The sequence below is a fragment of the Dendrobates tinctorius genome, unplaced genomic scaffold, assembly GCF_039654945.1.
Source record: "Dendrobates tinctorius isolate UK_male_01 unplaced genomic scaffold, ASM3965494v1 ptg000155l, whole genome shotgun sequence".
NCBI classification, from domain to species: Eukaryota; Metazoa; Chordata; class Amphibia; order Anura; family Dendrobatidae; genus Dendrobates; species Dendrobates tinctorius.
In genome coordinates, this window is record NW_027361822.1 from 2,158,060 (window position 1) to 2,185,441 (window position 27,382).

A 27,382-nucleotide genomic window follows, 5' to 3' on the forward strand; every position below is an offset into this window, starting at 1 on the left:
CGTCAACTGATAAAAGCAGTGAAAATGCTCAAGCCTGAGGATCTCCACAGGGCAATGACAGAAAGATATCCACAAGTTGACTCTCTCCTCCGGAGGAGGCAGGACAGAGAAGAAAAACACAACTTACATGAAGAAAAAAAAAAATGGAAAAAAACTTACTTCAGTCCCTATCGAAAGAATTAGGCAAAACTACCTTAGCCTCAGAAGGTGGTTTTAAGTGTAGTAGAACCTGCGTAGCAGCGGTTAACACATTCTCCTTGTTGCTGCTTGATAGCTGCCTCCTCCGATGACAAGTACCACAATTGTGTAGTCAAGGCGTCCACAGTGTTCATGATGACTTCTTAGCGCAAAACAAAAATCTAGTGGGCTGGTGATAATGTTATACTACAATAGCAACTCACTTGGGAAAATATGTAAAAAAGCGGAAAAAAAAACTGCAACTGACTGCAGATTCCTGAACAGACTATAGATCCTGACACGCAGTCCCTAAAGATTTTTGTATGAGCAGAGATAGCAGTACCCACAGTCTAGAAAATGGCAGCTTGGTCCAAACCTGACTAAAAGGCCGTCGAGCATGTTTCTCCTAAAGACCTGGGGGGCAGTGCGGAGTGTAAATTACCCACAAAAGTGAAAGTGTACTGAAAAAAGGAAAGATCCCAGAATTACTAAAGAAAACGATGAAATACAAAATAAAGTAATAAGTACATACTGTTAGATTATATGCTGCCTACTTTCTAAAAAGAAACATAAGGTAGGTGCAGAAAAAAGAACAGAAACACAAGAAAAAAAACTCTAGAAGGAATTTCACTGACTGGCTTTAAGCTATAGCAGGATGGCTGAACATAAAAAAAAACTATTACCAGGAGAAAATGCCAACAGGGGGACAGAATATACAGCCGCACCCAAAAGGTGATAGGGCAGAAAATAACTAAATGAAAACACCTGTGTTATGCTAAACAGACTGCAGTCAGAATAACAGAACCTAGACATCTGGAGAAAAGGTGTCACTCTTGTGGCTCTGCAGACAGAGAAGCTGATCACAAAACACTGGCTCAAAGGATTGAACACAGGAGCATGACAGTCAGCAGTTTTTCAAAACTTTACAAATCATAAAAGCGTTTCTGAATTTATTAGAAGGATTATTGTGGTATACCTTGACAACATTCTAACTTTTTACCTTGATCTGGATTCATACTATGAACATGTACATTTTGTTTTACAAAAGATTAAGGAAAATTTTCAGTTTGCTAAACTAGAGTAGAGGGCAGATCTTAAGGTTTGGTTGTTGAATGCTATTAGAGCCTTTAATAAATTGAAAGCGTTTCTTGCCACTCTCCCATGGCGCGCCCATTTAACTGTTCCCTCTCCTGGCCTCATTTCATATAGTACCTACGTCACTGTTCTGGCTTTGAGATCCCATAAAAAATGTATCCTTAATCGACCCCCCATGGCCATTTACTCCTGACTTCAGATCATCTGGATTTCCCACCAGGACTATCTGCAAATAGATTTCTCAGTTCAAAACAAATCCCATCTGATATTATTTTCTCATGACATCACAAATACTTTGCTCCTCCCCCTCAATGACTTGCTACAGGGAAGAGCTGCATCCCAGAAGGTAAATTGTGAATATAGTCAGTTACAACACTTCTATTCATCTATGAATAAGCGCACACATCCTCATAGAGATCTCACAAAATTTGAAAAACTGTGCCTGTCATTGTCACCCCCTGCACATTTCATCTCCCTGCTTTATAATCTCATTGCCAAGGTAACTGACAATGGGCCTGTATTTTGCGATGCATGGGAAAGGGAACTGGGGAAATCCTTCTCTGAATCACAATGAAATGTGTTTCTTCCTAATACATAAAACCTCAACCGGGTCCAAAGCTCAGGAAACCTCCTTGAAAATGATATCTAGATCGTACAGGCACCGGCGATCCTTCATAGATGGTAACCAGTGGTCTTAGGCACATGTTGGAGGTGTGGGGAGGGGACAATGTTACACATATTGTGGGGATGTCCTATAATAAATACATTTTGGGCAAAGGTGGTTCCCTTGATTGAGAAAATAACTGGTCTGACCACCCTCAATACGTCAGAAGCCTTCCTCCTATCAACGTCACCAATTAGTAAACTTATGCATAAAAGGTCGTCAATAGGCTACCTAATACAGTCAACTAAGAATGTCACTTCGCAACATTGGAAAAGCACTACTCCACCCACTATTGAGGAATTGTTTGCTGAGATTTCTCTCCTTAATATGATAGAGCATATGATTGCCCTCTCACCAGCTGATATTGATAGATACTGTGCGATTTGGAGGGATGAGATAGATTTCCAAAACTCTGACTCCTACCATCTATCCCCCAACTAAGATTATCTGGGATGTCGTTACAACAATGATCATAATCACACTTTATTGACTGGTGATCTGTCGTGGTCTGCTCCCTCTCTCTATCTTTCATATGGAAAAATACATGCTTGATAGGGATATTGATGGAAAACCTTCCCTATACCTCCAATGTACTGTAGTTATGCATAGATTTATAGTTATATTTTACCCCCTGTACTATTTGCATTGTATTTTCTTGTACTTTCTAAACACAAAAAGAAAAAAACTTGAATTTCAAAACTTGAAAGAGGTTTTTTTTTATGTCCGCTCTATTTTTAATCCAATCAGATCTCCAGAAATCATTCACTGTGGAGGTGGATGCTTCATATGTCAAACTGTGCATTTTTTTTATAGGAAATTGCTGTCCACCAAGTGAAATTATAATGTTTTGAATTGGGAGCTGATCACTGCCAAATTTGTTTTTAAAAATGGAGACTTTTTGGGAAGGAGCTATTGATCAGGTCACTGTAGTGATGGATTATAAAAATTTAGCTTACATTGCATCAGGTAAATGGTTGACCCTAAGACAGGCCAGATGGTCCTTATGGTTTTCTAGATTAAATTTTTCTATCACGTTCATGTCAGAGTCCAAAAATGTGAAGCTGTCACGGAGTGACTGGCCCAGTGTGACTAGATCCAACGATTGGTTGGTTACCAAACAACACAGCAGCACAACGCCGAAGGAATAGGGGGAGAGGGAGGGCCTAACAATAAGGAATCAGGGACGGTCACCTCCTGAGCTCCAACCTGAGCCTGTCCCTGATCTCACCTAACATCCTATCCAAGTCCTTCCCCCTGCCGACATGAGGATACCTCGTCCCTAAACTGTCACCTTAAACGGCCCTCGCTAGTGCACTGGCCAGCATAGGACGCTAGCCTAGCCACTACTGATAAGAAACACAGGAGGAGGGGAACAGACACAGAAGGGACGAGGTAGCAAAAATACAGCACTTAGCTTATATGCACCGCTGCAAACCAGCCCCAGCAACAGGACTCTTAACACCAAACGTGCTAGACACCAGAGAGCTACTCCAGCTAGTTGATCTCCAGAAATGACCTGTATCATCAACAGTCAGCTGATGAATCAGGTGACCTTTTAAAGGATGTGGGAGTGGTCACCAAACATCCGCAAATCTAGCAGCAATGCAATTACACCAGCAGGCCAGCGGGGGAAAAAAACTGACATTAACCCCCGATGGCCTGAAAGGAAAAAAGTTTTAAACTGAGAGGAACCAGAACTGTCACAAATTCAAACGTGGATCCTGACAGTACCCCCCTTTCAATGAGGGGCCTCTAGACCCTCAACACCGGACGTCACCAGAAAGCAACATATGGTGAAGACGCCTCGATTCACCAGAGTTCACCTCTGTAGTCACCTAACCCTCAGGTCTACGGCAAACGCAAAACGATGGAGATGACAATAACGTAGGCGCCACAAATCTCCAGAGCACCGACCTGTGGAATGAGTTGTGTACGGGCATCACTGGGGGTAACTCCAGCTGGTCCGTCCCCGGGCTGAGAATGGCCGACACCCGAAACGGCCCAATTACCCTAGAACTCCAGACCCCAGTACCACACTTCCACCTGATGTGACGAGTCCCTATACGCAGGTGTATATCATCCACGACTTGAGTCAACCTCCCCTGGCTGAGTGGGACAGAGTCAATGGCCTGGACACTTATGGGTTTTGCTAGCATCCTACACCTCAGGCCATGGGTCTAGACAAAGAGAGCATCCACCAGATTGACACCTGCTTCACTGTCCACAAGCACCAGTATACCCTCAGTTACCCCCAACAAGGTACACTGAGGGGAAAAAATGGAGGAAATATATACTCCCTGGTCGCCTCCCTCCACACGACCAGGGGGACGTGGCTCTTAGCTGGTACTGGTATTTTGGCGTGAGCTGGGCAGACACCGATGAAATGACCAGTCTGCCCACAGTAAAAACATGCCCCCACACCACGGCAAACCGCAGGCAACCCCATTTTGGAACCAGCTCCTCCCACCTGCATGGGTTCGTCCGCCTGCTCAGGTGTGTCCTCCTCCCTAACAAGGACTACAGGAGGCACATTTAGTGTATGTGTCTCCCTCAAGCGTCTATCCACCCGGGTGGCAAGGGACATGGCGGCCTCCTACGACCTGGGGGTGGCGTACTGCACAAGAGTATACTGCAACCTTGGGGACAGACGCTGCATAAAATGGCTCCTAAGGGCAGGGTCATTCCACTGTGTGTCAGCGGCCCACCTCCTGAACTCCAAGCAGTACTTCTCAGCCGGCCGACCCCCTGCTTGATTTTATGCAGTCGGGATTCCGCCAGGGAGACGCCATCAGGATCCTCATACGTAAGCGCCAATGCTGCAAAAAACTCGTCAACCGACCGTAAAGATGGAGAACCGGTCGGCAGGGAGAATGCCCAGGATTGTGTATCACCCTTGAGAAGAGAGACTATAATCCCCACACGCTGTTCCTCACATCCTGATGAACGAGGGCGTAGCCTGAAGTACAACTTGCAGGCTTCCTGAAAAAAACAAAAATGTATCTCTACCTCCAGAGAACCTGTCAGGGAGAGATATCTTTGGTTCTGGATGAGCCTGCACTTGAGCCAAGGCCCAAAACCCCACCAACTTGTCACGCTCGCGCCTTGGCTGAATGGCGCGAGCCGGGGTTTGTGGCCCCACTGTGCCACAGACCAGACTACCCTGGAAGGGGCGTGACTGCGACAGCTACCTTGGTCTTCACTGGAGCCTCTGATGGTGAGGTCAGGCTTGTGCGGCAGATAGCTGTCGGGTGCCACTCCAGGGTGGTGTCTGGCTGTGGCTGCTGATCCCACTTGGAGACAAGTTACTTGGACAGATGTGACTGACAGGCAGACTGAGACACAGGGCAAGAAGATACGACAGATACAGGGCAGGCGTGGCTTGGAGACACTGGGCAGGCGGGCACGGCTTGAGACACAGGACAGGCGGGCACGGCTTGAGACACAGGACAGGCGGGCACGGCTTGAGAAGGAACAGGTAGGGACCTGTTCACACAGCAGGTATGGATGCAGGCAGGCAGGAGTGGAATATGAAGGAACGGGTTTGGACCTGTTCACACAGGAGGTGCAGGTATGGATGCAGGCAGGCGTGGAATATGAAGGAACAGGTTTGGACCTGTTCACACAGGAGGTGCAGGTATGGATGCAGGCAGGCAAGAGTGAAATAAGAAGGAACAGGTTTGGACCTGTTCACACAGGAGGTGCAGGTGAAGGCAGGAGTGGAGAGAGAAGCTGCACAAATAGGTTCTGCAGCGGCAGCAGGAGTAGAGCAAAGCTGAACCACAAGGTCTGTGGAGAGAAGCTGCATCAAGAGGTTCCGCAGCAGGAATGGAGCAAAGCTGAACCACAAGGTCTGTGGAGAGACGCTGCATCAAGAGGTTCCGCAGCGGCAGCAGGAATGGAGCAAAGCAGAACCACAAGGTCTGTGGAGAGAAGCTGCAGCAAGAGATTCTGCAGCGGCCGCAGGACTGGAGCAAAGCAGAACCACAAGGTCTGTGGAGAGAAGCTGCAGCAAGAGGTTCTGCAGTGGCAGCAAGAGCAGTGCAGACAGAGCTGCGAGAGTGCAGATGCACAGACAGGGAGGACACAAGGAAAGACACAGCAAGGAAGGGAGCCACAGACAAGGAGAAAGGGAGACTGATAGACAAAGGTAAGACTGAGTTCGGACAGAGACACAAAGACACAAGGACCAAGACTCAAGGGCCAGGATATTCTGCCTCCTGGCAGGCGGACAGAGAAATGCTAGGCAAGGTACCAAGACACAAGAGTACGCAGTAAGAGCCTTCAGAGAAGGCAAGACAGGGCCTGGCTTCCTCAGCAGCAAGGAGCTAACTGAGTTTAGACATTGCACAGGCAATGTTTCAGTGGGAGTGGTGAAACTAAATAGTCAAGGGCTCCAGGTGATTGGTCAGGGACAGATTACCCAGGTGCACCCTGACTGCATAAGAACCAGAGAGTTCAGGCGCCGCCCCCTATACACACAGTCAGTAAACATGGAGAGCAAGCAGGAGAACACGAGGCATAGCACATGGAGCACAGGGCTGGCAACAGACAGTATTCACAGCATGGCTTGAAGCAGAAAGTAAGTTGGTGTGCGGGGGATGGGAGGCCATGTAGTGATGCCAGCAGGGTTGTTACAGTACCCCCCCCTTTACGGCCCCTCTTCCTCAAGCCTGCCAGAATGACCTGAAGAAGGAGTATGGAACCACACACAGTCCAGGCTGACACAACATCTTTAAGGTAGGGTGGAGTATGTGTGCCATCAGGAATTCCAGATTGCCCGGTTTCTTGGTGCCCAAGGGAGTCAGTTTTCAACACAGAGGGTACAAAGACTTCTTCCTCCAAATTGGCAAAAGGCAGGGACCTGGAAGCTTCAGACTTGACCCGTACATCAGCTGGCCAGCTAGAAACAGAAGACACCTTCAACGAGTCCAACTTCAGCCCGATATGCCAGAAAAATTGGACCTCCTCCTTACGGTTGGTGAGAAACGGAGATACGTAGGTCACTGTTCCAACCTCTTCACCCACCTGCCAAATGAAAGCTGGAGGCATACATACAGGGAGCCATTTCAGCCTGTTACCCTGAAAAAACTGGACCACATCCTCCTGGTTAGAGGATGAGTGAAGCTCTGTCTTGGGACCTTCACCCCTAGGCCACAGGGGAGCTGAAGGCATACACTCTGGATCCATCTTCAGCCCTTTATCCTGGGGAAGACAATCAAGAGGCAGGGGTGCTCTTGGGAGCAGAACACTGGTATAGTCGCTGGGGATGTGTGAGGAGACTGAGACCGCCTCCCCCTCTTCAGAGGCATCCTCACACCTTGACTTGGCGACTAGCAAACCAGGCGAAGAAGACGAGCTTGCTGACTGAATGCGACGCAAGGGGACCAGACACCTCTTGTCCCTTGGTTGTTTCAAGTGTGGTGCCTTGCTGGGTCTCCAAACATAAATGGGCATCAGGATCTCTGGTTCAGAATGACCCATGGGCATACCAGTCAGTAGATGGAAGATGAACTTCTTCATGTATAAAGCTCCGACCTGGAGCTGTAGTTGTCCTTGCAGGACTAGACTGTTTTCCAACAGGGCTCGGCCACCTCGAGACAACGCCCACGTCGGCTTCGGGAGCTGTATCACAGAGACGACACACTGACTCCGTATGGCTGGCGGTTTATACACACCAAAGCTCCCAGAAGGCAGAGAAACATTCATTGGCTTCACAGGACAGAGACCGTCGGGATGTTCCTTCACGAGACCAGATTGCGGCTGTAAGCTTGCCAGCTGCTTTTTCTTAGACCTCTTGGACCTTACACGGGAGGCCGCCTTAGCAGGCTGAGGAACAGGAGTGTCAGGGACGGTCACAGACGGATGAGAGGATTCACCCATAGGTACCTCTTGTCTGGTCTGTATCTGGAAGCTTGAAGGGGAAGACATCTCAAGAGCAGCTGGACGAGGCATGTCGAAAACCTTACGGAAGGCCACCAGGAAGGCCCCCAGGCTCATGACGACAGGGTCCCCTGCTTCCCAAAGGGGACAGATCCAATTCAAGGCATCACCAGCTAGGTAGGACATGATATATGCCACCTTGACCCGGTCAGAGGGGAAACAAACTGCATTCTGCAGGATGTAGTGTAGGCACTTTTTCAGGAACCCTTGGCACTCTTTGGGGTCCCCATAGAACCTAGGCGGATCTGCTGTGTCGTGCTCTTCGTAGGCCAGGAGCTGCTCATAGATGGCCTTGGAGACTATGAGTGGTTCAGAAGTCTCCACAATTGGAACCACACAAGGCGGAACAAACTCTTCCGGTGGCTCACACTGGCAGGGAGAGAGTTCATGACGCTCAGTGAGCGGAAGGACATGGGACTCAGCGGGGACCATGGCCTGTGCAAACTGTCACGCTCGCGCCTTGGCTGAATGGCACGAGCCGGGGGTTGTGGCCCCACTGTGCCACAGACCAGACTACCCTGGAAGGGGCGTGACTGCGACAGCTACCTTGGTCTTCACTGGAGCCTCTGATGGTGAGGTCAGGCTTGTGCGGCAGATAGCTGTCGGGTGCCACTCCAGGGTGGTGTCTGGCTGTGGCTGCTGATCCCACTTGGAGACAAGTTACTTGGACAGATGTGACTGACAGGCAGACTGAGACACAGGGCAAGAAGATACGACAGATACAGGGCAGGCGTGGCTTGGAGACACTGGGCAGGCGGGCACGGCTTGAGACACAGGACAGGCGGGCACGGCTTGAGACACAGGACAGGCGGGCACGGCTTGAGACACAGGACAGGCGGGCACGGCTTGAGACACAGGACAGGCGGGCACGGCTTGAGACACAGGACAGGCGGGCACGGCTTGAGAAGGAACAGGTAGGGACCTGTTCACACAGCAGGTATAGATGCAGGCAGGCAGGAGTGGAATATGAAGGAACGGGTTTGGACCTGTTCACACAGGAGGTGCAGGTATGGATGCAGGCAGGCGTGGAATATGAAGGAACAGGTTTGGACCTGTTCACACAGGAGGTGCAGGTATGGATGCAGGCAGGCAAGAGTGAAATAAGAAGGAACAGGTTTGGACCTGTTCACACAGGAGGTGCAGGTGAAGGCAGGAGTGGAGAGAGAAGCTGCACAAATAGGTTCTGCAGCGGCAGCAGGAGTAGAGCAAAGCTGAACCACAAGGTCTGTGGAGAGAAGCTGCATCAAGAGGTTCCGCAGCAGGAATGGAGCAAAGCTGAACCACAAGGTCTGTGGAGAGACGCTGCATCAAGAGGTTCCGCAGCGGCAGCAGGAATGGAGCAAAGCAGAACCACAAGGTCTGTGGAGAGAAGCTGCAGCAAGAGATTCTGCAGCGGCCGCAGGACTGGAGCAAAGCAGAACCACAAGGTCTGTGGAGAGAAGCTGCAGCAAGAGGTTCTGCAGTGGCAGCAAGAGCAGTGCAGACAGAGCTGCGAGAGTGCAGATGCACAGACAGGGAGGACACAAGGAAAGACACAGCAAGGAAGGGAGCCACAGACAAGGAGAAAGGGAGACTGATAGACAAAGGTAAGACTGAGTTCGGACAGAGACACAAAGACACAAGGACCAAGACTCAAGGGCCAGGATATTCTGCCTCCTGGCAGGCGGACAGAGAAATGCTAGGCAAGGTACCAAGACACAAGAGTACGCAGTAAGAGCCTTCAGAGAAGGCAAGACAGGGCCTGGCTTCCTCAGCAGCAAGGAGCTAACTGAGTTTAGACATTGCACAGGCAATGTTTCAGTGGGAGTGGTGAAACTAAATAGTCAAGGGCTCCAGGTGATTGGTCAGGGACAGATTACCCAGGTGCACCCTGACTGCATAAGAACCAGAGAGTTCAGGCGCCGCCCCCTATACACACAGTCAGTAAACATGGAGAGCAAGCAGGAGAACACGAGGCATAGCACATGGAGCACAGGGCTGGCAACAGACAGTATTCACAGCATGGCTTGAAGCAGAAAGTAAGTTGGTGTGCGGGGGATGGGAGGCCATGTAGTGATGCCAGCAGGGTTGTTACACAACTGCTGCAGCAATACCTCACCACGCAGCACCTTAAGCTCATCGGTGAGGGTCTGAAGCAGTTGGGCAAAGGCCTGCATTTGGGCCATGGCTCACCAGAAAAAAATGTGAAGGTTGGTGATAATGTCATGGAGTGACTGGCGTAGTTTGACTTGACCCAACGATTGGTCAGTTACCAAACAACACAGCAACACAACGCCGATGGAATAGGGGGAGAGGAAGGGCAAACAATAGGGAATCAGGGATGGTCACCTACTGAGCTCCAACCTGAGCCTGTCCCTGATCTCACCTAACACCCTATGCAGGTCATTCCCCTTCCGACGTGTGAGGATACCTTGTCACTAAACTGTCACCTTAAACTGCCCTCACTAGTGCACTGGCCGGCATAGGATGCTAGCCTAGCCAAAACTGATAAGAAACACAGGGGGAGGGGAACAGGCACAGAAGGGACAAGGTAACAAAAATACAGCACTTAGCTTATATGCACCGCTGCAAATCTCCACATCGCAGATATCACTAGCAACAGGACTCTTAACACTAAGTTTGAAATATTTTGTAGATTTTGTTCAGGTTAAAAGTAGTTTGGGACTGTTCGTCTTTTATGGAGAAGAGAGTTTAATCGCTCTGTTTTAATTTTCGGGCAAGCATTTGGTTTGCGTCCACCTGATTGCTCTTTCCGTACGAGTTGTTAGCAAAGTATTTACTTGTAGTTTTAAGTCATAGATTCGATTAGTTTAGTTAAGTATAGGGAGGGGTGTGACTGACTGGCGGTTTCTAATTTATAAAGTTCATTCTCGAGAGTCAATTGCTCCTTAAGACGATTCCTCTTTTTTTGGGATGCTATCCTAATGAGTACACCAGTGATATATTTTTTATGGGCCATCCATATATTAACCATAGAGGTGTCCAGGGTGATATTAGAGTGGAAGAAGGCCTTGAGCTCTTGTTCGACCATTATTCGCGTTTGAGGGTCAGAGAGCAAGGATTCATTCAGTCTCCACGTATACAGGCGTGCAGTCTTCATGCCTAATTTAAACACAGAGAGTACACTATCATGGTCGGACCAAGAGGAGCGGACATGTCTGGAATACATCAATGATGGTATGTTTTCCGAATTAGTTAGAATCCAGTCAATCCTGGAGTATGAATGGAAAGCTCTAGAAAAATAGGTATAACCTCTGGATTGTCCATGAGACTCTCTCCATGTATCCACCAGATGATGAGCTTGCAAGATACCATCAAAGATAGTTTTTTCCCTCCTTGTCATGTCAGGCATCCCCTTATTAGATCTATCAAGGGTTGGGTTTACAGTCAGGCTAAAATCGCCCCCCCCCATATAATAGTATCATAGGTCTTAGGGATCCTGCAATAGATTTAATTGATTCCATTTCAAGTGTCGGGGGTGCATAGCAGTTAACAAGACAGAATCGCTTCTCCTGGGCCGTGCCCCAAAGGATTATATATCTACCTTCTGCGTCCGCAACCAAACCCTCCTGCACAAATGGAAAAGAATTATGCAACAATATGGCGACACCTCTCGTTTTTTTATCATGAGTAGCAAGAAAAAATCTCGAATAGAGCTTATTGAAAAATTTGGGAGATGAGTTATTAGAGAAATGAGTTTCCTGTAGGAATAGCACATCAGAGGAATGTTTCTGGTAATCAATAAAGGCGCGTTTTCTTTTTATCAGGGAATTGAATCCCCTAACATTGTGTGATAGTACCTTATACATTAAGTATACATAAAGAGACTCTAATGAAATTTCTAATTAAACTACGGCCTGGAACTGGCATTTTCATCTTAGTCACATATCCAAAATTATTTTTACATCTCATCGACACTCTTGTAGGGAAAAGAGGGAAGGGAGGGTAACAAAAAATACAACAACAAGAAAAATGGTCGCAACCAATGACCAATTTGTGGGCTATAATGTGCTGGTCCACTATCAGTAGGACCAGAGGCAGTAATAGCCCAAAATGGAGTGGCATACTTACTCCAGGGGCACAACACTCCACTAGTAGAAAAAGAAAACAAAATTATTCATAAATTGTCATTAGAAACATCAAATAGCAATACTATCAGAACGATAACTCAGCATTTTGGTCGTTCTTTGAGAATATTCCAGCACATTCGTCGATAGTGGACTCAAGAAATGGGCTACTTGTTGTGCTGTGATTTATTGAGTCTGGTATGGCGAACTTCCATCCACTCTCTGCGCGGTCTCTGTCTCTGTGGTAGGGCTCCCGAATCAGAAATCGGGATGCCTGCCTTCTCCAGTGCTTTTCTCCCTTCCTCGAGAATTCTTGGAGAATAGGTGGTGTTGCCATAGGAGAAAATTAAAGCATGTGGGAATCCCCACCTGTACTTAATCTTTGCTTTTATTAAGCCAAGAGTTATGTCTTTCAAGGCTTTTCTCCTTATCAAGGTTGCCGGGCAGATGTCAGGGAACAGAGATACAGTATCTGGGACACCTAGTAAATTGTTCAGTTTACGAGCTGTGGATAGAATCAGGTCTCTGGATTCCTCATGATGCATTTTAAGGACAACGTCCATAGGTGAGGCATCAGATTTGGGACCTCCCAAAGCCCTGTGAATTCTGGTTATTTTTAAAGAATTAGGGTCTGCTTGGGGCAGGAGGGTACAGAAGAGGTTTGAGGCAACCTCCAGTAGATTGGAGCTACTTTCCGGCAGTCCTTTAATTCTGATATTACCTCGGCGAGATCGATGTTCCAAGTCTTCACACTTTAGCTCTAGGATCTCGAGTCTAGCATCTTGTTCCTGTAGTTGTTCACTATTATGTTCAGCGGCATCTGCTGTGTCATCCATTCTTCTTTCCAAATCGTTGGTTCTTTGAGCAATATCCTGGATTTGCTGCGTGAAGTTGCTTACAGCAGAGGATAATTCGGCTCTGAACGTTTTCTGAATGGTAGTCAGGAGGTCCTCCATTGTCATTGGAATCATGTTTGTTGGAGTAGTCAAGTTAGTTTGCTGCGACCTCTGGAGGGAGCTCCCGGTGTTCAGTGAGGTTGTGACACTGACATAGCGTGACTAGCTGATTTTGTACGTTGAGTCATCAGTTGTGTGATCGGACGGATATTGTTTTCTGACAAAAGACTTTTTGGGACGCATTGCTCAGAGACCTCCTGCGTTCTGAAAGTTATCGCATGACAATTACTCATATAGGTGGGTGCATATTTGTGCCCATGGTGACAGATCTAGTGTTCCATAATTATAGTCCACCAGGATCGTCCATGCCCTCCGTGTTGGATTTTAGCAAGATATGGGGTAAATTTTATAGAACAGAGTATGCCTCTGGTGCAGTTCTGCTGCAATACCCCTTTAATATCACAAGAGCAAGGGGGTGTGTGAGCCTATAAGTCAGAGCAACATCCCAAAACAGGGGAAAGGAGAAAAAAACCTCTCTCTTCCTTCTTTTTAAGTATGGGCAATTGCGTCAAATGGCCAGCAGAGGGAGTCCCACACCTTTATACATAAAATAAGGTATCTATGGAGATTGTATTAACTCTTACAGTATCGTAGCTTATCCTTTAGCTGGGGACAAGATAGAACACACAGCCCTCTACAGTCAGGCCTGGGAGAGACAGCAAGGCTCCTGCAATCCCCTCAGGTGCTCTGCTGAGCAGGGAGGATCCTACAAGTGGTCCACAGCCTGGCTCCCGCTGTCCTTCCTGCTATTAAATGAAATTTTCCCCTATTTGTTAAGGTTAAGTACCTGTTTGCTGGAGGGTCCAGTGTTTTGTGCCTGAGGCAATTTTCCTGTTGTGGCCTGGTGGGGCCTCCAGTGAAGCAGATGGTTGTCCCTGTTGTTTGTCAATCCAGAGTGGTGTCTCTTATGTCTAACGCCGTTCCTGTGGTGCCGGAAGGAAAGCTTTAGTTCCGGGTACTATGGCAATGCCTAAGTAATTATAGCACAAATGTATGAGTTCTGTATATAATCCATTAGCCGGCAGGGCCTAGATGAGGCCTGTAGCAGTGAGAAGAGGCCTAGGCCTCACTCCTGAAGTCTCTCTCCAGTTCCAAGTAAAAAATCTCTGCTTTTAAACATCCGAAACAGTCCAAATCGGGCTCAAAATGTTCTGTATCAAATCCTTATTAGGATCCAAAAGAAAAATTGAGTTTTGAGTGATTTTTAGTCGGGATGGGAGTAGATTCAGAGGTTATCTCTCAGGAGCTCTGCTTTTCTGTGGCTCACATGTGCTGTGTCCTAGGCCACCCGTTTTTCCATTTTTATATTAATTTGCTGAAGCTGACAAGCTTTCACGACTGCTCAACATATATATATGGAACTGGTAACGGTGAGCATATTTTTCAAACTTTTGCACTTTATTAAACTTCAGATAGTTGCGTCAAAATATTACACTATTAGTAGCATTGGTTTCATGGTGCCCCAGTTTTAAGTTTGAAAAATAAATAACTAAAGAAGAATTTTTACTTTATTTAGGAACTTAAAGTACAGCATCTTAGCTAAATGAAAATATAACATTTTCAGTAATCAACAAAATGTAAGCATCTACTTATTTACTATGAAAAACAAGTAATTATTTGGCACAAGAATCACATATCTTCTTATGGTGCTAATTGCAATTACATTTTTTGCAATTATCACATCTGCCTTTCTTTTTTTTGGTCACTAGCTCTCACACAAAATAGACCGACATACTTCCAGAAATGAAGGCTCGGTGTCATCATTGAGTCCTCTTTTTCAGAAACTTGGCAATTTCGAAATTTATACTTTCATGAGCGCTTATGAATTCCGTTGAAAAAAAACTTTCAGAAATTGCCTCTGGGTAATATTAGTCATGTTGTAAATCAGGGCTGTGGAGTCGGAGTCGGAGTCGGTGCTCATTTTGGTGGAGTCGGAGTCGGTATAAAATGGACCGACTCCGACTCCTAAAATATATAATAAATTGGGTACAGTAATTCAATGCAGAATGTGCTGAATATTTTTTCATAGGAGTTTGGGAAAGTTATGAAATGTCCTATAAATGACTGTTCTATTCCTGATCTAAGGCTACATTCACACACAGCGTTTTTCCTGTGTTTTTTGAGGATACGTTTTTCAGCTGCAAAAGCTGATCATCTTTTTAAAAAACCGCATCACCTGAAAGGTTTTTGAGCTCATAGATAATGTTTTCAATAGCAAAAGCAGATTAGAAATCTGCTCTATCTATCCATTTATCCATATCTGTCTATCCATATCGTATCTGTACCAAAAAGAATGAAAACCGGGTAGTACACCAATATATATTCTGTTCTATCTAAATATCTTGATTATTGGATCATAAAAATGATTAAATGTCTGAGGTTCACATTGTACTACAATAAATTTTTCACTTAAATATAAGCAATATGTGTGTGGGAGTCGGAGTCGGAGTCGTGGAGTCGGTGTAAGGGAAATTGAGGAGTCGGAGTCGCAGGTTTGGCTTACCGACTCCACAGCCCTGTTGTAAATAACAAAAGCTTTTATTGCTGATACATTAAAGAAATGAAAAAATATGACCATTGGCCATCTCTTGCTGCTCCAAGAGACATTTTAATAGAAAGCCAGAGTAAGTGGACTTCAAGTGCGCTACAGATTCAAGAATGTATCATAAACAATTTGGTTGAAGGTAGTTTGAACCACCTTCAACTAAATTGTTTAAGATTCCTTCTTAAATCAGCAGCACACTTTAAGTCCATTTACCCTGGCTTTCTATTATACACAACTCTGTGGTGGTTGCAGCGGCTGACAACATGGCTATGATAGTGGTGGTGTTATACCCAACCCTTACAGGTGAGCAGCTTTCAACTAAATCTCTAACCATAATTCCCAGATAAGACCCTATTGCACTTTGTAGCCTTTTACAGAACGACATTTTAAGTTTTGCACAGTTTAACCCCTTAACCCCCAAGGGTGGTTTGCACGTTCATGACCGGGCCAATTTGTACAATTCTGACCACTGTCCCTTTATGAGGTAATAACTGTGGAACGCTTCCATGGATCCTGGTGTTTCTGACAATGTTTTCTCGTGACATATTGTACTTCATGTTAGTGGTAAAATTTAATTTAAATAACTTGCATTTATTTGTGAAAAAAAACGGAAATTTGGGGAAAATTTCGCAATTTTCCAACTTTGAATTTTTATGCCCTTAAATTACAGAGATACGGCACACAAAAAACTTAATAAGTAACGTTTCCCACATCAGCACAATTTTGGAAGCCAAATTCTTTTTTGTTAGAAAGTCATAAGGGTTAAAAGTTGACCAGCGATTTCTCATTTTTGCAACACCATTTTATTTTTACGGACCACATCACATTTGAAACCACTTTGAGGGGTCTATAGGATAGAAAATACCCAAAAGTGACAGCATTCTAAAAACTGCACCCCTTAAGGTGCTCAAAACCACATTCAATAAGTTTATTAACCCTTCAGGTGCGTCACAGGAATTTTTTGAATGAACATTTAACTTTTTTTCACAAAAAAAAATACTTCAGGTTCAATTTTTTTTTTTTTAACAAGGGTAACAGGAGAAGTTGGACTGAGTACGCTGATACCTGATATGTGGGGGGGGACCACTGTTTCGGCGCATATCAGAGCTCAGAAGGGAAGGAGCGCCGTTTGACTTTTTCAATGCAAAATTGGCTAGAATTCAGATCGGACGCCATGTCACATTTGGAGATAAAAGTAAAAAAAACATTTTTTTCCACAAAAATGATATTTTTGCCCCCGATTTTTTATTGTCCTAAGGGTAACAGGAGAAATTGGACCCCAAAAGTTGTTTTGCAATTTGTCCTGAGTAGGCTGATACCCCATATGTGGGGGTAAAACACTGTTTGGGCGCATGGCAGAGCTTGGAAGGGAAGGAGCACCATTTGACTTTTTCAACGCAGAATTGGCTGGAATTGAGATCAGACGCCATGTTGCATTTGGAGATCCCCTGATGTGCCTAAACAGTGGAAACCCCCCAATTATAACTACAACCCTAACCCCAACACACCCCTAACCCTAATCTCAGCCCTAACCCTAGCCCTAGCCCTAACCCTAATGGGAAAATGGAAATAAATACATTTTTTTTATTTTATTATTTTTCCCTAACTAAGGGGGTGATAACGGGGGTTTGATTTGCTATTTATGGTGGTTTTTATGTTTGGCAGCTGTCACACGCTAAAAGACACTTTTTATTGTAAAAATAGTTTTTGCATCACCACATATTGAGAGCTATAATTTTTCCATATTTTGACCCACTGAGTCATGTGAGATCTTATTTTTTGCGGGACGAGTTGACGTTTTTATTGGTACCATTTTTGGGCACGTGACATCTTTTGATCGCTTTTTATTCCGATTTTTGGGATGCAGAATGAACAAAAACCAGCGTTTCATGAATTTCTTTTGGGGGGTGCGTTTACACCGTTCCGCGTGCGGTAAAATTGATAAAGCCCTTTTATCCTTCGGGTCAGTACGGTTACAGCGATACCTCATTTAGGTCTTTTTTTATGTTTTGGCGCTTTTATGCAATGAAAACAATTTTATATAAAAAATAATTATTTTTGCATTGCTTTATTCTGCGAGCTATAACTTTTTTATTTTTTCACTGATGACGCTGTATGGCGGCTCGTTTTTTGCAGGACAAGATGACGTTTTCAGCGGTACCATGCATATTTATATGCGTCTTTTTGATCGCACTTTTTGTTCTGCAGTATGATAATAGATCATTATTTTTTGCTTCGTTTTTTATTTTTATTTTTTAAGGGGTTCACTAAAGGGGTTAACTAATGGGACAGTTTTATAGGGTGGGTCGTTACGGACGCGGCGATACCAAATATGTGCACTTTTATTGGTTTTTTTTTTTATTTCCAAAAAATGAATTTATTAGGGAATTCTTTTTTTTTTTGGAATTTATTTAGCGATTTTTTTTAAATTATTTTTACACTTTTTTTTTTTCTTTTTTAACTTTACTACATTGTCCCAGGGGGACATCACTGTCCTGTGACAGATCGTTGATCTGTCACATCACAGATCACTGTGACAGCGATATGTCACAGGCACTGCACAAGGCTTCCTCCTTGCCTGCGCTTTGCAGGCATGAGGAAGCCAGCTCCCTGCAGGCCCCCGTCGCCATCTTGGATTCGGGGACCTGCAGGGATGGAGCCTCCCGCAGCAGCGCTGCACATTGCGCTGCTGTGGGGGGCTCAGGGAAGCACGGAGGGAGCCCCCTCCCTGCCGATGCTTCCCTTTAACCCCCGGTACACCGCGATCGTGTTTGATCATGGTGTGCAAGGGGTTAACGTGTCGGGGGCGGTCCGTGACCGCCCCTGACACATTGTGTCGGGTGTCAGCTGTGATAATCAGCTGACACCCGGCCGCGATCAGCGGCGCTCACCACGTGGGCGCCGCTGATCGCTGTGACGTACTATCCCGTCCCTGGGAATTAAGTCCCAGGGAACATGGACGGGATAGTACATCACATGACAGAACGGGGTTAATGTTTGTATCAACCCCACGCATGGGTTTTCTTGCAAAAGTCTATTATTTCCGGTTTCTTGTTATCACCTTCATATATAACTTTATCAGGACGGAGGGGCACGTAAGCTACTGAAATAGTTATATACCTTCCATACTTGAGGAAATATGAGAAAAAAATACTTGAATAGGGTCCAATGGTATTCACTCGACTAATTAAAGATTAAAAAATAAATACAAATGTTAAATATTTTATAGACATTAGGGTTGTAATTGCTTTTTAGAACAAATAGTTATTGGCAATTATACACATTTTCTAATAATCATTTACTGCTCCAAGTTGTTTTCCCTTTCTCTTGTACACAAGTGTCTTTACTTGATTATAACTTGTCATTTTTCTGTAACATGGTGACAATGTAATGATTTAAAACAAAACCAGCTTCTCTCCTGTGTGGGTTCTTTCATGTTTAACAAGATTGTATTTCCAGGTAAAACATTTCCCACATTCTGAACATGACAATGGCTTCTCCAATGTGTGAGTTCTGAGATGAGTAGCAAGTTTTGATATATCTGTATAACATTACCCACATTCTGAACATGACAATAGCTTTTCTCCAGTGTGAGTTCTCTGATGTCTAATAAGATTGGATCTCTGATTAAAACAATCCCCACACTTCGAACATAAAAATGGTTTTTGCCTTGTTTGAGTTCTTTGATTGTAACAAGAGTTTTTTTCTCACTAAAACATTAACTACATTATGAGCATGAAGATGGCTTCTCCCCGTGTGAGTTTTCTGGATGTGAAACAAGATGTAATTTTGTTTTAAAATATTTCACACATTCTGAACATGAAAATGGCTTTTCCCCTGTGTGAGTTCTCTGATGCGTAACAAGATGTGGTTTATCTATAAAAAAAAATTCCCACAATCTGCACCTGAAAACAACTTTTCCTGTGTGGAAATTATTTAATGTGCAAAAAGGCTGTGTTTCTTGCTATACTATTTCCCACAATCTGGACATCAATATGGTTTCTCCCTTGTGTGAATTCTCTGATGCCTAGTAAGTTGTGATTTATCTATAAAACATTTCCCACATTCTGAACATGAAAATGGCTTCTCCCCTGTGTGAGTTTTCTTATGCCTAGTAAGCTGTGAATTATCTATAAAACATTTCCCACATTCTGAACATGAAAATGGCTTCTCCCCTGTGTGAGTTTTTTGATGTGAAACAAGATGTGATTTTCTTTTAAAATATTTCCCACATTTTAAACAAGAAAATAGCTTCTCCCCTGTGTGAGTTCTCTGATGCCTAACAAGTTGTGATGTATCTGTAAAAAATGTCCCACATTCTGAACATGAAAATGGCTTTTCCCCTGTGTGAGTTTGCTCATGTGTAACAAGATGTGGTTTATCTATAAAAAACTTCCCACATTCTGAACCTGAAAACAACTTTTCCTGTGTGTGAATTATTTGATGTGCAAAAAGGCTGTGTTTCTCGCTATACCGTTTCCCACATTCTGAACATAAATATGGTTTCTCCCCTGTGTGAGTTCTGTGATGCCTAGCAAGTTGTGACATATCTGAAAAACAGTTCCCACATTCTGAACATGAAAATGGCTTCTCCCCTGTGTGATTTCTCTGATGCCTAGTAAGTTGTGATTTATCTATAAAACAGTTCCCACACTCTGAACATGAATATGGCTTTTCCCCTGTGTGATTTCTCTGATGTCTAACAAAATTTGATCTCTGAATAAAACCATCCCCACATTCGGAACATACAAATGGTTTCTCCCCTGTGTGAGTTTTTTGATGTGTAACAAGAGTTTTTTTCTCACTAAAACACTTCCCACATTCTGAGCATGAAAATGGCTTCTCCCCTGTATGAGTTTTTTGATGTGAAACAAGATGTCCTTTCCTTTTAAAATATTTCCCACATTTTAAACATAAAAATAGTTTCTTCACCGAGTGACTTCTCTGATGTGAAAGAAATCTTGAATTAATTTGAAAAAATGGTTTCTCCTCTGTGTGAGCTATTTCATGTTCATCAGTACTTTTGTGGCTTTGGTTTTTCATATTTTCCATTAATGAAGTAGAAGAAAAGACCAGTTGAAATGGATCAGATGATAGATTTTTCCTAAGAAGGGCTTGAGATGTATCTGGGACAACTACATGTTCTTCATACGTATCTGATGTGATACCAGGATCAACTGCTGCAAAATCTGAATATATCAGATGTTCCTCTGAGCTCCTGGTACCGTCGTCTGCCAAGAATAAAATTATTATTTGTCAGTAACACTGAATTGAAATTATATTTATATTATTTTATACAATTTCCATACAAACTTTAATAGAATTTAGCTTTAAGAATCTAGTATAGACTGTAGGTGGTGCTAGTAATGGTAGAAAAGAGAGAGGAACACTTGCTGCAAATTAGGAACACACACCTCCAAAGTGATCAATAAAATATAAATAAATAATTAAAATTTGTGCTTAATAATGAACCCCTTTAGCTTGTAGTGACCTAAAAAATACACACAAATGAATTGGTTTGCTCCAAGTTAGGTAGTTATTACCTTAAGGTGTAATCTGAGCGAATGTCTGGACTCCAGAGGACCAGTAAAGAGCGCTGTGTGTCTTGATGTGAAGTCAGATTGAATCATGTTTGCCAGATAAACGTGGGTTAATACCACGGCTCTTCAGGAGTGCTGTCCCAGCCGGTGACAGACACTCCACGCTCCCCTCTTCCAGTGGCGTGCCGGCGTGCAGTGTGAAAAAACACTGTTTCCTTCATCAGGGATGGTCCAATGGAGGAATTGGTCACCTTAAATATCTTCTGGTACAACCCTTAATTGAATCCAAATAATTCAACCTCACAGTTTAACCCCTTAGGTGCAAGACTGCCCATATTCAAAATCCACTGACTCTGCATGAAAGGAAGTATGCAATAGATACAAGATAGGAGAAGCAGTTCTTTAAACTATTTTATAAGTACCGAAAGTCAACAGAAAGCATTGGATTCTATCATGAATATGGGAACACTGGGGGATCCGAAAATGAATATGTGGCAGTGTCTTCTGTCATCCATGGTTGACAGTTGTTGGTTCTTTCATAAACCACCTTTGTGCACAACAAATAGGTAACCACGTATGAGACTAAGTGTCTGTAGTTAATAAAGTTGCACGTTTTTTCATCCGTTCCACATTCAAACTTTTTTGTTTCAGGACATTTATCCAGCACTGCTCCCATGGTATACTTTGATTTCACATGAACTAGCACAGCTGTAATTCAGTTATCGCCCCCCCCCCATCTTCTTCAATTTCAATGGCCTTGCTATGGCCATTTACCACAACCGAGCACAATAACTGCCAGGCAGGTATAAGATTTCTCTGTCATCCTTCCACTCTCCGTGGGGACATATTCACACAATGAAGTTCTGCACCATAAAAATATTGCAACAGACACAATTCTGCAGCACTTAATAGGCCAGGATATTTCATGTAATAGAAGGCGGCTTCTGTACCTGTCTGAAATGCAAATCTAAAGCTGCACACGGAGCCAAACAACTCTGCAATGGACACATCAAGTGCACGTCCATACACCATTTTTTGTAAATGAAGATGCAACCCCAAGACTGAGTGCTCAGTGCACAACTCTTCAGAATGTGAACATAGCATTATCCCTCAATCCGACATCAGCTTTTTATTTTTGAGTGCGCTAGATCCATTTTTGGTCTGTGCACCAGTTTTAAAATCCATTTGTTATTTGACTTTTCTTTTATGGGAAAAAAAATCTAGAGGTTTTCAAAGGTTCTCATATCAACTGTTCAGCTTTGACACTGTTGACCACCACCTCCTATTCTCTATGCTCCAATCAATAGGTATAAAGGACACTACTCTCTCCTGGTTCTCTTCCTATCTTTCTGACAGCTTCTTCAGTGTGTCGCTGGATCCACTTCTTCTCCTCTTCCTCTCAATATTGGAGTCCCTCAGGGTTCAGTCCTTGGCCCTTTTCTCTTCTCTCTCTACATGGCCCCAATTGGATGGCCCATCAGCAGATTTGGCTTTCAGTACCATCTTTATGCTGGTGACACACAACTATATATCATCCCCCGACCTTACCCCCGCTGCATCACAGAACACCAGTCACTGTCTGCCCGCAGGCTCCAACATCATGTCTGCTCTCTATACGAAACTCAACCTTTCCAAAACTGATCTTCTTCTGCTCCCGTCGTCGACTGACCTCTCTAAAGCTGGCATCTTCCTCTCTGTGGGTGGCACCACAATAACGCCCCAGCAGGCTAGCTGTCTAGGTGTTCTGTTTGATACCAATATTTCCTTCACCTCCCATATATACTGTAATCTGTTGCCCACTCTTGCCGCTAAAGAACATCTCTAGAATCTGTCCTTTTCTTACCATAGAAACAACAAAAACCCTCACTGTTGCTCTGATCCACTCCCGCCTTGACTACTGTAATGCTCTATCAATTGGCTTCCCACTCACTCGACTTTCCCCTCTCCAGTCCATCCTTAATTCAGCAGCCAGGGTCATCTATCTGGCTAATAGTTACTCCGACTCCTCCGCTATTTGCCAGTCATGGCACTGGCTGCACATACATTCCAGGATCCAATTTAACCTGCTTGTTCTCACCCACAAAACTCTCCACAGTGCGGCACCCCCTATATTTCCTCTCATCATTTCTGTTTATCGACCTAACCGCTTGTTACGATCTGCAATCGACTTTCAAATAATACCTGCACTAATCTGTACCTCCCTCTCCCTGCTCCAAGACTTCTTATGAGTTGCACCAATCCTCTGGAATGCTCTACCCTAAGAAATCAGGACTAACCACAACCCCTAAAGTTTTAGGTGCTCCCTAAAAACACATCTATTTAGAGCGGCCTATCACGTACCCTAATCGAAGTCCATATATATACACAGCTCTCGCGACCACTGCACAGTTTTATAAAAATCAGCTTCTCTACATGTCTGACAGCCATCAAACAAAGAAGAACTGCTTAAATTTTTGTACCAGGAGTGGCATAAGGTCACCCAAAAGCAGTGTGAAAGACTGTTGGAAAGCATGCCAAGACGCATGAAAGCTGTGATTAAAAATCATGGTTATTTCACAAAATATTGATTTCTGAACTCTTCCTGAGTTAAAACATTAGCATTGTTGTTTCAAAATGACTATGAACTTGTTTTCTTAGCATTATTTGAGGTCTGCAAGCACTGTATTTTTTGTTATTTTGACCATTTCTCATTTTCTGAAAATAAATGCAAAATTTAGTGCTTGGAAATTGGAAGACATGTTGTCAGTAGTTTAAAGAATAAAAGAGCAATTCACATTTTACTTAAAAATATATCTATAAAGAGAAAAATCGGTCACGTGTGCCAATACTTAAGAGAAATAAATAACCTATTAACTCGAGTATAAGTCGGGTATGCATTGTCCCTTCATACCTATTCTGGCATGCATGGCTCCTCATCCCCATCCTGGTATACATGGCTCCTCATCCCCATCCTGGTATACATGGCTCCTCATCCCCATCCTTGTCTGCGTGGCTCCTCATCCCCATCCTAGCCTGCGTGGCTCCTCATCCCCATCCTAGTCTGCGTGGCTCCTCATCCCCATCCTAGTCTGCGTGGCTCCTCATCCCCATCCTAGTCTGCGTGGCTCCTCATCCCCATCCTAGTCTGCGTGGCTCCTCATCCCCATCCTTGCCTGCATGGCTCCTCATCCCCATCCTTGTCTGCGTGGCTCCTCATCCCCATCCTAGTCTGCGTGGCTCCTCATCCCCATCCTAGTCTGCATGGCTCCTCATCCCCATCCTAGTCTGCATGGCTCCTCATTCCCATCCTAGTCTGCATGGCTCCTCATCCCCATCCTAGTCTGCATGGCTCCTCATCCCCATCCTTGTCTGCATGGCTACTTATCCCCATCCTTGTATGCATGGCTCTTTATCCTCGTCCTTGTCTGCATGGTTCCTAATCCCTGTCCTGACATGCATGGCATCTCAACCCTATCCTTGAATGCATGGTTCCTCATCCCTATCCTTGTATGCATGGCCAACATGAGAAAAACGAAAAAAAAAAAAAAAAAAAAAGATCCTACTTACATTCCCTGCTCGCCCCCGCAGCATTTTGTTTTGGTGCCAGCAGCTCCCGCGGCTGGGCAATCACATGTCCACGATCATTAAGGGAATGAATATTCACTCCACTCCTATGAGAGTGAAGAAAGGTGAACATTCATAACTGTTAAGTAGCGCGGACCTGTGATAGCCCGGCGGCTGCTGGAAGCTGGCGGCTGCAACAGCTGATGCTGTGTGCTCTATAAAAGAAATGAATATTCACTGCCAGTGCAGTGAATATTCATTTTTCTTTTGCAGCTGGAACAGGCTTTAGCTGCAGCAGCCGGCTCCTACCTCTGTGACCTGCAGCTCCGTCACTCCCCTCCCCCCGCTGTTTTCTGGGACAATGACTCGAGTATAAGCCAAGGGGGGCGTTTTCAGCACAAAAAAGGTGCTGAAAAACTTGGCTTATACTCGAGTATATACGGTAATAATTATCATGTGCCGCAAGACAGATAATATAAACTGACCAGATATGTGCAAGAGATGAAATGTCAGAACATGTAACAAAAATGATTATTATTATGTGTACAATCATGGAGCATAAATAAGAAATACTCATAATGGAGGTGTGTTCCCTCAGGGATGGAGCGAACCATGATGTGCATTTCTGGCGCTGATTGTTTTTTAAGTTATACTCACCTGTGCGGTTATCTGTAGGAATCTCCTCTTTACACCGCTCATCACCCCTCACATATGTCTCTGTAACATGGGTCAGATCTTCACCCTGAAAGACATGGAGAAGTCGTATGAAATTATTCAGAGGAACAGAAAAGATGAGAAATTATCATGACAATCAAAAAATATAAATTCAACCCGTCTGCTCCTAATTGTACCCAGCAGTCTCTATAACCATAAAATTGAGAAAAGATCCAGACAACATCTAGTGTCTACAATCAGCTTTATCCTGTCTCCTCCACCAAGTATAAAACATACACTTAATGGCCACCTTAAACTACACAACAATGATTTTGCTACTGAGAGAAAAACATGTGATTTATACTAAATTTAATGCTCCGATTCCAAATATGAACTCCAACTTTGCCTGACACGTCTAGATATTAAGTTATACATGCCAAGCTCATTCGCTTATAATATGAATGCATTATATTGTCTCCCACCAAGGACATCATCTGCAAGGAGTTTGTATGTTCTCCCCATGTTTGCGTGGGTTTCCTCCCACATTCCAAAGACATACTGATAGGGAATTTAGATTGTGAGCCGCATCGGGGACAGCGAAGATAGTGTGTACAAAACTGGAAAGAGCTGCGGAATATGTCGGCGCTATATAAATACAGAGATTAGTTTTAATTATATATTGGAAATATTTTAACGGCCATGTCTGGACTTGTCCAGACTCGTTCAGACAGGTCTATCAGCTGAGGTCAGCAGTAAGTATATAAGGCCAGCTTGACAGAGTTCAATAATGTGATGTTATAGTGCTCTCAGTTTTGAACCTTAAGATGGATAGATGCAAATGTTTAAAAAATCTGGACAATTTCTGCTACATATGTGGCAAATACACTACTTATGATCAGCTCAAGAATCTGTAAAGTGAGTCCGTCTTGCTTACAAGTATTACTTTGACTGCCAAATTGGAGCTCAAGACAAAAGCTGGGCACGTCATATTTGTCCCACTAACGCAGTGGTTGAATGGTAAAAGGAAAGGAAAGGCTTTTGCAGTGCCGATGGTTTAGTGTGAGCAGAAAAATCACCATACATATTGTTATTTTTGCATCACTGGATATTCAAAGAGAAACAACTTGTGTATCCTGCTCTTAAACCAATATCACATGATGTAGAGAATCCAGTGCCTGATCCTCCCGCAGCAGGAACCGCAATTCAAACTGATGGTTCTGATCCTGATGAGGAAGATGTTTTTCCTGATCCAGTACAACCAGAGGGTCAGCCACACTTCTTGAGTCAATCATATTTAGATGATCTAGTAACAGATCTGTCATTAGCTAAAGTTAAGTCACAACTGCTAGCTTCTAGACTTCGGGAATAGAATTTGCTAGAACGAGGTACAACAACTTCACACTTTCATCATCGACACACCAGGTGAGCTGCATACTGTGCAGTGGAAAGTGATGTCTGTTTCTGTACTGATGTAAATGGTCTTATGACCATTAATTTTGAAAATGGTCAAATACTCAGAACATAGATGGAAAACGTCTTCTGACCTGAAAGTGGCAGTCACAGACTGTTCCCGCCCCTTAATCCCCGAAATACTGCGATCAAACAAGATTGCAGCACAGGGCTGACAGCCCCTCTGCCTTTGGATTGGAGACCCCGCGGCATGACGCGGGGTCCCAATCGTTGCCATGGTGAGCGGATGTCTTCATGATGACATCCGGGTCACCAGAGCTAGGAAACTTGTTGATCGTGCGAAGTGCATGATGAGCAAGTCTCCCTGTCAGTGCAGCGCTGACAGCTTCTATGGCATGCAGATGCTGCTTCATCTGCATGCTATAGAAGCGATTAGCCAGCAAAAAAATGATTTTCCCATAGTAGGACAAAGTAAAAACAAGTTAGGAAAAAGTAAAAAAAAAAAAAAAATTAAATTGTAACATATTTAAAAAAAAAAATGAAAAATAATAAAAAAAAAATCAATATATTCTATCACAAAATAAATATATGAATGAAAAAAAAATCTAAACACTAAAAGTGCACATATTTGGTATCGCCGTGTCCACAATGAACAGACCTATAAAACTGTCCCACTTGTTAACCCCTTTAGTGAATAAATAAAATTGGTACCGCTGAAAACGTCATCTTGCCCCAGAAAAAAATAGCCGCCATACAGCTCCATCAGCAGAAAAATAAAAAAGTTATAGCTC

General features: G+C 44.1%; 1 protein-coding gene and 1 long non-coding RNA gene across 3 annotated transcripts in view; both read right to left on the bottom strand.

Moving 5' to 3' along the window:
* The window catches only part of LOC141051006 (uncharacterized), a 30,117-nt gene extending 16,148 nt beyond the window's left edge, over nt 1–13,969 (bottom strand). The window contains exon 1 of the long non-coding RNA XR_012220568.1: nt 13,687–13,969. This is a non-coding gene — a long non-coding RNA (uncharacterized lncRNA). The remainder of the gene's footprint in view (nt 1–13,686) is intronic.
* Nucleotides 13,970–17,730: 3,761 nt separating this feature from the next.
* The window catches only part of LOC141050971 (uncharacterized), a 76,894-nt gene continuing 67,242 nt past the window's right edge, over nt 17,731–27,382 (bottom strand). Inside the window, exons 5-6 of one of the 2 annotated variants that reach the window (XM_073547735.1) lie at nt 25,185–25,269; nt 17,731–20,675 (exon numbers count right to left, since the gene is read on the bottom strand). In XM_073547735.1, coding sequence (XP_073403836.1) covers nt 19,435–20,675; nt 25,185–25,269 — 1,326 coding nt within the window. In that variant the 3' untranslated portion in view covers nt 17,731–19,434. The remainder of the gene's footprint in view (nt 20,676–25,184; nt 25,270–27,382) is intronic. The other variant, XM_073547736.1, reaches the window with a different exon arrangement.